This window comes from Schistocerca nitens, chromosome 7, assembly GCF_023898315.1.
Source record: "Schistocerca nitens isolate TAMUIC-IGC-003100 chromosome 7, iqSchNite1.1, whole genome shotgun sequence".
In the NCBI taxonomy this organism is placed as follows: domain Eukaryota; kingdom Metazoa; phylum Arthropoda; class Insecta; order Orthoptera; family Acrididae; genus Schistocerca; species Schistocerca nitens.
The window spans coordinates 373,057,575-373,070,234 of NC_064620.1; the positions used below are offsets into that span (position 1 = coordinate 373,057,575).

Genomic DNA, 12,660 nt, shown 5'->3' on the forward strand with positions numbered 1-12,660 from the left:
TGCACGTGCATGTATTTTGTACAAATTGGTTGGCTGAGAAGGTACATTGTTGCCACGTTTTTATTTTTGTAATAAAGGTGACATATAACATTGAAAATCACATAGTGTACACTTCGGGTATTTTCTAATCCCATTGGAAAAATTTCAAATTATTGTATTACAAACCCATGATACTACCACAAATCTTTTGTCCAGTTATAATAAAAAAAATCCAAAAAATGCATCTCTCTGGAGGATGAGAACGCTACATTCATGTTAAAACTACAAAAGATTATCAGGTTGATAGGGGGAGAGTAGGAATAATATTTCACCAGAGGCCAGCTGAACAGAATGTGAAGAGTAGAAAAATACAAAGAGGGTATTAAGCTAAATAATTTTCAGGTAGCCTTTTCTTTTAACTTTACGTCAACACTTTCTCCAGCTGTATTTACAATTTAAATTGCTAAGATGCTTTCTACATTCACATTTCAAACTATCTTTTCTCACTCAAACCATCTTCAACACCAATGCCACAAACAATTTATGTATCACTTTACTCACATCCAAGGACAACTATTTGTGGATTCATTCAATTCTCAGTGACTACTTGAAATCTGTCTCTAATATTGTGCTCTGAAAGTAGGTCTCAAGCAGTGAAATGATGTGCAGCACCAGTAAAGGACCAGAAAATTATTGCTCATTATCATAAGTGAAAGAGCAACATGCAGTTTCTACACCAAACTTAAACTTGCTCAGACACAGTAGCCATCCAACATGGATGAGCTATCAGAAAATACTTATTGCAGTATTAATGTGTGACAATTTGTACAGACTTGCCACACAGTATTAATATCAAAATTCCATTTACAGAAAAAAAAAGTAAACGAATATAAGGCAACATCAATTTATTAAGCAAAAAAATAGAGTACAGCACCTGTATGAACTGGTCTTACAGACGAAGTCCTGAGATGACCATACTGGACAGGTGAATTCTTGCTTAAATCAAAGATTAAACATAGCATTTTTTTTCACTATTTTTCTTTCTGGCTCACTATCAGGACAAGCTGGTTTTGTGTGTGTGTGAAATCTTATGGGACGTAACTGCTAAGGTCATCAGTCCCTAAGCTTACACACTACCTAACCTTAAATTATCCTAAGGACAAACACACACACACACACACACACACACACACACACACACACACACGCCCGAGAGAGGACTCACACCTCTGCCGGAATCAGCCACACAGTCCATGAGTGCAGCGCCGTAGACCGCTCGGCTAACCCCGCGCGGCTAAGCTGGTTGATTCAGTCATTTTTATTATGCTGCTATTGTCTTATGTTTAAGAGTGGATCTGTTTCACTAATTCTAATATCAACATAGTCCACAAGAAACATTAGTAATCATCACACTATTATCTTAGCTTACATAAACTGGACAAATTAAAATGTCAGAACAGTATTTTCTGTCAGGTAATCAAACTATATGATAAATTGTCCAAGTAAATAAATGAGGTAACTAATACATACACATTTTAAAAAAGGCAGTTAAGGCATCTCTCTTAAACAATATGCACTGTACAGCATACAATTACCTAAATAATCAAAAAGGTTAAGAACGGTAAATATAAAGAAAATCTGTCCTTATACTGAGGGCAACCATATCTGAGTGCACTGATTTGCATTTTTTTTATGCTCATAAGAAACAAACATTCCATAAGGTTTTGATTTGCTAATTCAAACCTCAGTATTCACTCAGATTGCTAAAGGATGCTGTGGACCTATACCCCCACTCAGAACTACATCGACTCAGATAAGTATATCCAGGGGAATTGTTGATTCAAGAACATACTAATGAATGTTATCCAGAGGCTGGGTATCAACATGGTCCTGACCTCAACAGGGTCCTGACCTCAAACAAAACGGTGTGTGTGTGTGTGTGTGTGTGTGTGTGTGTGTGTGTGTGTGTGTGTGTGTGTGTGTGTGTGTGTGCGCGCGCGCGTTCGTGTGTGTGTTGTGATAGAATAAATATTGCAAACCTAGTTTTGAAATCAACTATATCTGTAAGTAATTATGCACCTGTATGTTTGCTTCTCTTTTAATTACATTTTATTGCTGTGTCGAGCTGTCATTTCTAGTATCATTGTACAATTATGTGTAGATGCACAAACTACTAAGTAGCTAAGAGTCTTAATCCTTTTGCTGCTGTAGGCATGTATACATGTCCTGCTATGCTATTCCCCAGGCATCATGGACATGTGTAAGTGCGCCGCTTGGGTTTTCCTACAGTGCTATGGATATCTGAATGCATAGTGAACTGCCACTCTCGCACTGCTGCAAATGAGTTGCTTTCATATTTCAGTGAATAAAAAAGTTTCAAGTCTTTATTGTACAACAAATATGCCTCACTATTGTGAAAAAGGAAAGTTGCCACTCACCACACAGCAGAGATGCTGAGTCGCAGATAGGCACAACAAAAAGACTGTCAAAATAAAAAAAACACACACAACTGCGGTCTCAGCCAACCGAGGTCACACGAAGTGTGAGTAGCAACTTTCCTTTTCACAATATTATTAAATTCCATTCTGAATTTCCGATTGTTTGATATGTGCCTCATTCCATGATACCATTTGCAAATAGCTTCATTTCAATATCTTGAATCATTTTAAGATATCTTATCTACATTTCATGTACTGTAATGCATGTGTTAAAACAGGGTGGATACGCTCCAGGACAAAATGAGAAATTTGGGAAAAACTCAGGAATATTTTTATCCAGGAGAAAACCGGGAAAAACCGGAAATTTTTTAGAATTCTGGAAATTTTTCATTGTTTTAGTCTTTAGTTAAATTTTTGTATTTGACTTAAGAACTGATAGTCTAACAAAGAATTTTACTGTATCCTGCTACTGCAGCAATAAAACATAAATGAGAGAGTAAAACTTAAGTTGCAAAGAAAATGTGCCATTTACAAGAACAAAACACAGTGCACACACAAGTGCCTGCCAAAAGCAAAACGTGTCAGATGCTTTAGGACAAAGACTATGGAATACGTAATAACATCCGATGAGCGTGGCATCACAACTGTTTACATTAAGTTTGTTCGCCAGGGGACTCGTGCACATGCGCACTTGAGCTGTGTATGAGCAGTATTTTCTCCTGCTTGTGGCTGCAGCAGTAGCAAGAGGCAGTCACACAACACAGAAAAATGTTTTTGGCACATCCAAGCTGCCAGATTCGCGCATGCACAGAGAATGTCTGGGTTGTGATGGGGAGGGTGATAGTGACCCGTGTTTATGTTCAGTGAGTTTACTGTTTCCTTTTTGTTTACAGTTCAAACATCAAATGAAAACAAAATGGATTTCTGTGACTGGGAACTATCTAGTGAATTAAAATACATTCACATAATTACAGAAAGCTAAAATATGTTATTGGTTTCAGTTGTCTAATTTTCTTTCCATGTTTTTGGTAGTCAAGCATTAATTGCCTTGCACAATAATGAAGTTATTTTTGGCGGTCTGCTAAATAAATGTGGCTTTTATTAATCTTTTCCGCAGATGCAGTCAATTTATAAGAAACTGAAGCATTTCATTCCAAACTATTGGCCAGTTTCAACGGTTTACTCAATTTCAAGTGCACATTTTCATCTTCTGGCATGTATGGTATTATGCCAAAAAAAGAACCAAACATGAGACAATACAGTACTGGTACTACAAGAAAATTTACATCCTCAAAAGCACACTGAAAAGTTTAATATCTGGTTGGTGCCGACTTCATTGTGAATCTGGACATATGAACATGTCCTTTAAGCTGAATTATGCATTTTAGTATGGTTTACGAAATTCCTATGCTCTTCGAGTATCCTCAGATGTCCTATTTCTTTTATGATGTCATGTAATATCTCTTAATGCTATATGTGCACAAACATACGGGCTTCTTAAGACATCTTAGCTGCCCATGCACAGTAACGCCTGTTTTCTGGCGCACTCTGGCACCTACTGAAACGAACCAATGTCTAAGAGATCGCAGGAAAATATTGCAAATGATTCTTTGAAAAGCGTTATTTTCAAACGAAATTTCCTTTTATGCAAGATGAATTATGTTACGTTTCAGAATGTGTAATGAATTTCTTAAATCACAGCTTAGCTTTTCTTGTGCTATACTATGTACATTCATTTAAACCATTAACTTTTCCTGTTTCTGTGTGTGTTCACGCTACTTAAAAGTGATGCTGTTATTAGCTGACGATATCACATGTCCTATGCTCTGAATATCTGCTGTCACTGACTGGTGAAATCAGTGAAATGAGCTATGATTGGCTTTCAAAAGTGCATTGCAATCTCTCTTTCAATACATTGGAAACTAACATGCTGTGTATGGTGGAATTTGAATTTATATTTTCATAATATGAAAATATGCAGCGTATCATAATATGAAAATATGCAGCATAGATGTTGCTACATATCAAAAATCTTTCCAAAATGTGCCCCCCTTCCATCCCCCCTTTCCGAGTTTCGTTTTATAAAGTGCTGGGAAGTACAATGCTAGTGTATAAAACCTTTACCATTCAAAGGATTTATAGTTTTACGGCTCACATTGTTGCTCATCATGGAAAAAGTGTATTTTCACCTTGGAAGAAGTGTATTTTCATGTGAGAAAAAGTGGTTTTTAACCAGGAGATTGCGATTTTTTTTCCCCCTTTTTTCCTCTTGTCCACCTATACACCTTGTAAAATCAACCACACACAAAGCTTACGCAATGGGATTTTACCGCTGTGAACACTTTAAAATTTTGTGCAATGTTTTACTTAATTTGATGCAACGCACTAAGTATTACATAATAAAAAGAACCTCAGTTCTTTATCGAGTGAAGATATCAGACTGTAAGACATGCAAAGATAAAAATTTTGACCTAACAGTTTTCAAACAGTCATGTGATAAGTATTTCACATCAGCTGGAATGCCATTTCTAAGCACAGATACCAGCATTTGACGAGCAGTACAGCCATAATGAAAGCTGCCTCAGCAAGGGACGCAAGCAGCAGTCTGTCTGCAGCAGTGAAAGGGTTAATCCCTGTGTCACTGTCAGCAACTAAGACCTTATTAATGAAAAACAGAACATATCATTGATATTCTCTAACGACAATGAGATTCTAGACTGTAAACAACTATAACGCTGTACAGCTGAGTGGTGAGCAGAAAATTCAATTTTTTATGCCACACTTATGTACTCTTTGTGTTACAATATAATTTATAAATTAGCTATTGATGATAACATTATACTGACCTTTAGCTTAGCAAGCTCAACCTCTAGTGCTTGAGGGTCCCCAGCATGAGGTTTCAATTCAGTAAGTGTATTATCAGTCTTATCAATCCAAACCAGAAGCTCTGCCAGTGCATGCTGGAATTGACCCAGCCGCAACAGAGCATTCTCCAACTGGCGCTGGCGCTCCACGACACCCCTCAGTAATTCATCCCATCGGACATTGACAGCTGACAGAGGCTCCTTTATTGCAGCTGCCTGCTCTGCACTAGTCCGTTCTGTTAGTTCTTGTGCTTGCCTAAAAATTAAATCAATATTTAGGACTATTTAGAAATCTTAATTATCACTCACTCTTTTAACCTATTTTTCTCCAAGAGAAATTATCAAATTCATTAATTTTATTTTGTAATAGGGCACAAAAAATGTTTATAGCATACATTACATGTAAAAGAAGTATGTTCCCTACTGCTTAGAAATGAAAATTAAATAATATGTGAATACACGGTGTCTGTTCTTTTAGACATGTCCAAAAGAACAGACATCATGCATCATATAATTTATGTGCCTTGATGGGCAGTGAATCCACTATCTTCAGTGCAGGTGTACAAATATGTTTTTCCTCCTGTGGGAATGTCAAAGTAGCCAGCATGGAGGACATGCACAGGGACTGCGGATAGGCAGTGCCAGATGGAAACGTGGCTTGGCCAGGAGGTGTGCTGAGATATTCCGCACAACTGCGATAAACACTGTGTCTGGACGGCGCAGTAGTTAACGTGACTGCCTACTAAGCAGGCGATTCTGGGTTCGAACCCCCAGTCCAGCACACAATTTCACTCACTGTTGCTGGTTCTGCTTAAAATCCTCATGCAGCTGACATCAACAGTTCCTTCCCTTACCTCTCCTTTATTCCCTGTTCCATCTTCCGTTTACAGAAAAACAAATGCTAAAAGTACTAATAAGGGAATTTATTTTGTTAAATACATTGTCCCATAAATATTTCCAAAAGATTGGGGAAGGGAGGTGGGGGGGTAGGAGACTAATAATAGGCTGACTTCACAATTTCACAGCAAAACTAATTAATAAATACATAGTCACAGCCTTTCGCATGTCATATACTATTTTGTTGGACATGCAAAATTTACAATATCTGTCATGCAACATTAACAAATTCTTCAATGATGAATGTAAATATTTCAGAGCATTTTAACGACTGAATATTAAAGCTTTAATATTTTACAGCCATGTCATGTATAAGTCTATGCACTCACTTAGCATAAAGCAGAAGCTAGGGACGCAGTATGTGATACAACTGAAATAAAGTCATAAACAAACGGATTTCAGTTATTTGGAACACTATTTTATTAACACTGGAAAACCCAGGATGGAATAATGACAATATAAATGATAGATTGCTACTCACCATATAGTGGAGATGTTGAATCGCAGATATGCAAAACAAGAAGATTGTCAAACAAGCAATCAGCTAAAGAGGCCTTCATCTGAATTAGACCCCCCCCCCCAAAACACACACACACACACACACACACACACACACACACACACACAAACGCCTTTTTGGCCGAAAGCTTATTTGCTCAATAGACTTTTTGCTGTACATATCTGCAACTCACCATCTCTGCTATATGGTGAGTAGCCATGTATCTTTTTCATAATACTGTCATTATTTTATTAATGTTGTATTTACTGTACAATAAATGTGAAGCAACTATACAAGGTTTACAAGCAGAATTTATTATTAAAACAAGCAATCACAGGCCAAAGGTTCCAAAATGAAAGTGGAAACAACATGAAATTTGGAAGAAAATAAGACTGGCAGGTTAATGATGAATAGTCTTACTCACAGTAAGGCAAATAAAAGATGCAGCACTTGGTCAGATGGAAAAGAAACCTTACAGAGTTACTTGTAGTTTACTTAAGGAACCATTTGGCGTCCATCTGTTGTGATCTTAAATCAGAATGGTTACGTGGACATTCAAGCCCACTCTTTCCAAACATGAGCCCCAAGGCTTTATCATTTACCACCTCACTCAGTACTACTGAGACCTGAAGGCAGGTAAAGTGAGCGACCAACAAGACATATGAATAACATTGAAACTGTAGCTAATCTTCGTCAGAACTCAGTAACAAAAAACATATATGATCACCACTATGTTGTGCTGGCCAGCTTCATGGACCCATTGCTGCCATGTGTGTTTCATGTATTTTTGATAGTTAACTCCAAGGGAAGACACTGCTCAAAGTCTTAATAACACAATGAGTAGGCACCTTTAGTGTTACCACTATTTTTACCCACCTATAACTTCCTAGTGTTGTATTAAGTTAGATAAAACAAAAAACCACTTCTCCAGAATTCAACAGAAACAGGAATATTATGATAAAGAAGAGCAGTCATTAATGTGAAAATAAAGGAACATTTAAATAATCAACCTGAATGTTGAACTGGGAACCACAGCACCTTACTAGGCATGACGGCACATCCCTTTTCCCTATGACCTGAGAAACAGCTAACCCAGCCAGTTATGTGGGGTCTATGGTTTAACATGAAACCTGAACCATGGTATCGAGATCACACATGGGCCAAACTCTAAAGCCTCTCAATAGCAGCATTACATTTCAAATAAACTGTCATACCATACTTTATACACTGTACATGACCACATAATAATAAATGAAACATGTGGCTCCTCAGTGGACAGTTCAGTAAAATGAACTCTCCTGGCAAATTACTTGCTGATGTTGAACCACAACTCAAATCAAGAGCTCGCTTGCTCTCTCGCACACAAAATAATGTTCTACAGTAAAACCATGTGACAAGTCCTCATTGACAAATTTGAACCTTCAGTCCACTGTTTGTCACACTCAACTGACACACACCTGTTGATCTTAGAATAGCACCAATCCCGCAGTTTGGAAAAGTAGTTCAGATATCCATGAAATGCCCACAAAAAAGAAGGCAAGCAAAATACAAAGATCTATGCTCATGTGCAAGTCCAGCACACAGTTTTAAGCTTTCAGAAAGGTTAATTCAAAAGTGGCACATTATTTAAAACTGTTGTGTCATGTACCAGGATTTTGGCTCCATCAGATTCTTTCTTTAAATAAATAAAAGTGACAAAGATAAATCATGGTTTTATCAGCAGAAGAGAGAGGTAACCAATTTTCAACCACTCCTGCTTATAACGATCTATACATCACAATTTTACACGGTTGTGTAAAGTCTAGTCAAGCACTCACAAGAAAATCACAAACAGTTGTAACACAATTGGCAGAAATAACCTGTACACTTGTCATCAGGGAATTTATGAACTTTTCTCCTTTTGTTAACACATCATAGGAAATAAGTTCTCATATGAATAATCACTAGTTCATTCTTTCAGTGGCAAATATATTTCACGCAAAACAGCCATGCACTTTCCAAAAACAAAACATGCTAATCAGCAAGCAGTCATTTCTGCTTCAAAATCAATAATAATGTAACTTGCCTTCTCAGAGCCCTGCAGGCCAGATTATGTCATCAAGTGGAAAGAAAAGAAAAGTCCGTTATTAGATTATTCATACTACTCTTTAACAAATACATGTAGAATACAAAATCAACTATATTTTACACACAAGAAAAGAACTTACTAAATCCATTCTGCACAGTAACTACTTTTGTGTTTTTCTTACAAAGTTTTACACGATTTTTATTCATAGAATACTATGTAATTCTTCTCAACAGTAAAATTAATATTTTCTTAAGGAAGTCAAACATATTCAAAGATATTCTAGTACTACACCCAAATTTCATCAAAATATTTTACACAGTTTGATAAAGAAGACTGCACTGAGTTACTTTACCTGTTCAGGGCTTCAACCTTGACCATGTGTGGGTCAACCTCAGCCTTGAAGTCTTTCAGCTGTTCAATTTGTTTTTTGACAGCATCAATGTCAGACCCAAGTGCTCCCATTGATGAAAAGCGCTCTTCTGCACTATCAAGAAATTCCACCAAGTTCTAGGGAATTGAAATAAAAGTGTTTTTAATTTAGAGCATTTAAGCCAGCATTTTATCAAAACAGTTATATTAGTATATAACAACGTTAGTTAAGCCAGCATTTTATCAAAACTGTTACATTAATATATAACTGCATTAACTGGCTGTTATGTTGGTTTTTGGTGGAATATTTTATATTTAAGAACTGGTGTAATATTCTGCAATGTGTATTATTTTACAAACCTGTTTTCGGCTGTCACACAATCATCAATTACTAAGATAAACAAATGTGGCTGTGAGATTTTTTTGTGAGATCATACATTTTAAATAGTGCAACTACCAAGTATCTCAGTTGGTTCTGAAGATGACAGTTGTTAATGCTTGACTAAAAGGAGATTATTTCAATGAAAATGTGATGTAAAATATTTAGGTTAGATAAAATATACGACATGTTAAATATCAAATTATAGGACAATTCGGTGACACATTCCAAGGGATGACTGAACAAGGTAAACTTGTCCTTAAAGGTCCAATATTATGAATGGGTACAACATTAGAAATGAGACTTATAAATAATTACATGAAATAACAGTAATAACACTAAGTAAAATATTTTTAACAAGGCACTGAAAATATATTAATTGAAATACAGGGAATAAATTGGGACAAGTGAGTGGAAGAGGTAATCTACAAAGTGGTTTGGATGAGAATATTAGTAGCATCTATCGTTGGAAGTGACGGATAAGGAATTGTGTGTGTAGGTTGTTCAGTACTAAGCATGAACAATGGACACTTGTTTATCAATTTCTATTATTTTAAGATATTTTCTCTTGGTTTCTTGAAATGCTGGAAAGCAATAAACATATGTTCACTTGTCCAAGGTAGATCATCTGCCTTCCTTGAAGTACAACTTCTATCACTACCAGCCACATGTCCCCTGACAAGGGAATGGTGAAATCTACATGCAGCACCCAGTCCCAAGGGTGCTATGGTGCAGGCCTTTGAGAAAATTTTTGGGTGGGACGGTCTGATTGTAAGATGATGCTGAACAGGCTCTCACAATGTGCTCAATGGGACAATTAATTGCTTTTCTATAGGCACATCGGACCGGCGCTTTAATTCAGGAGAACCCCCAATGAGATGCTTGTAACATCTGCAGAATGCCTTGGTGCACTGCCAGGGCAATAACAATGCAGCAATTCTGATCTTCCATAGCTATCTGTCAGACACTATTGACAACATTGGACATATTTCAAACATCACAATAGGCTCAGAGTACCGAGTCTTATCCCACTGTAAATTGCTCCAGCCATCCTTGCTGGACTGCTGGAACAACCCTGTACATGGACAACAGGTCACAGCATGAGATAAATATCTATTTCACATTGTGCCTTGACTGAGTACTTGAAATAGTCACAAAGTCTAACATTGTCACTGAGTTTCTGTCTCATAACAATGGGAATGGTCCACTGGCTTCATGAAACTGGCAACACACCCCAAGATTCTGCCGCCCACTGAGTTTCATCTTCACTTTATCTAGCACAGCGAAGAGGATAGGTTGGGCACAGCAGAACTTAGGAATCTGGGCCTCAAAGTCTTGGCTCTACCCAGATCCATAAGGAGCCACCATGCTCAGAAAGGCACTACCTGAGAGACCAGTACAACTTTATTGACTATTTCAGATTTAAAAAACAGAGAAAGTATCAAGTTTGAAAATACTTTTGGCCAATTAACAATTCCCGAAAAAAAGTGTAAGCTGGCATTTCACAGTTTTTTGCATTTGGCCATGACTATTATTTGTCCCCACAGGCGAATCCGTTGTCCACTACACGATACTGTATGGTGCTGAGCTACACGATATGACTGACAGTATTGTAAGGGGGAGGGACACCCCAGACAGATGTAAGTATCCAAACTGATCAGAGTGGCCAAGACCCCTGTATCTACTGATACTCAGGCAATACTTGGCTATCCCCAAGTCTACCATTATATGGTGAAGCTGTAGGTCTCCTGATGTGTTTGAGGACTAGTTCAAACAAAGGAAAGTTATTCCATGGTACAGTTCACCCACAGTTTCAACAACTGCTGTGTGTCCTAGCATAAACTAGGCACAAAAAGTTGCAAAGACTAGGGGCATTATCTCCTCTTGTGTAATGACCTGCTATCTGGGCAGTATTGTGCCTGTGACACCCGTGAACAAACACTTGTAGCACCAGGGTCAAACACGAAAGTAGGATAGCATGCCAGCTCCAAGCATTCACATACGAAAAAGCAATGCGCTTAAGCCGAATAAACAAACACACACGCTGAAGGTTGCAAGCGAGTGACTCCAGACTCAGCACAGTCGAACCAGGAAGGTTATGATTCCAGAGGCACTGTCCCATGTATGCAACACTCGTGCTGCCATAGCAGTCACGGATAACTCTGACTCTCAACCACAAACAACTCTTGGTCTTACATGCCTGTGTTTGGTGGGGATATCGAAGTTATGAAACAGAAAATTTTATATTTGTACGAAAGATTAAAAAATTTAGAAGTTTTGTTTCTACGAGATACAGTGATAAAAAATACTCAAGGACATTCACATTTTACTGTGTAACTGATGACGGGGTAGAGACAGAAAGTAGTCTTGACTGGATGAGCAAGGAGCCGAAATTTGGTTGTGGTGTTTTCAAGGGATCAAGGGAGGTGATCTGACCTATTAGAAGATGCGTATCAACCACGACATCAAAAAATTTCATGCAACAGATGTGCAGAAGGGAATCTTCTAGTCTAACAAGATACAAACCTGTAATGTCTCATGGAATTCCATGGCTTTTTCCATTGCATCTATGAGGTTCTCTTCTCGTTTAGCGTACAGAGCTGTAATGTTATCCCAAGCATTGTCTAGGTCCTCAATGTGTTTCTTCACTTCAGGCTTATCAGGTTCGCCACAGAGGCTCATCAGCTCTTGACCAGTTTGACGGCATTGGTCAACTTCTGGTTTTGTCTGTCAAAACAGACAGAAAAATGTTTACAGAAAAAGAGTAAAAGACATCAAAATGAATTTAGGGGTATAAAACAGTTATGTAGAGAAGACCTTATACAAAGTGCCTCAACAAATATTTTCATTTCAAACTTATAATATATCTTTTCCTTTACACTTTATTTTAATACGCACTTTCAAAGTTTCTTTTTTATAATGACCAGAATAAAAGCAAAACCTAATTAAAGCAAAAATATATAACAAACAGTGAGCAACATTCAATACCATGTATCTGAGTTTATTTCTGGAACCAAATAGAATTCAACTTGCACATTCTTCATATTGTGAAAGACAGAACACACTAAAAACGTTTACGATAGATCAGGAAAATAATCTTACTCCGCAGGAATGATTCTGTAGATTATGAAAATATTCATAGTACTAGGTCGAAAGGTCTGTATATT

General features: G+C 37.4%; 1 protein-coding gene across 1 annotated transcript in view; it reads right to left on the bottom strand.

Moving 5' to 3' along the window:
- LOC126195243 (microtubule-actin cross-linking factor 1) overlaps positions 1-12,660 on the bottom strand; it is a 503,782-nt gene that overhangs the window by 100,711 nt on the left and 390,411 nt on the right. Inside the window, exons 71-74 of the mRNA XM_049933770.1 lie at positions 12,020-12,220; positions 9,098-9,252; positions 8,743-8,754; positions 5,264-5,537 (exon numbers count right to left, since the gene is read on the bottom strand). Coding sequence (XP_049789727.1) covers positions 5,264-5,537; positions 8,743-8,754; positions 9,098-9,252; positions 12,020-12,220 — 642 coding nt within the window. The remainder of the gene's footprint in view (positions 1-5,263; positions 5,538-8,742; positions 8,755-9,097; positions 9,253-12,019; positions 12,221-12,660) is intronic.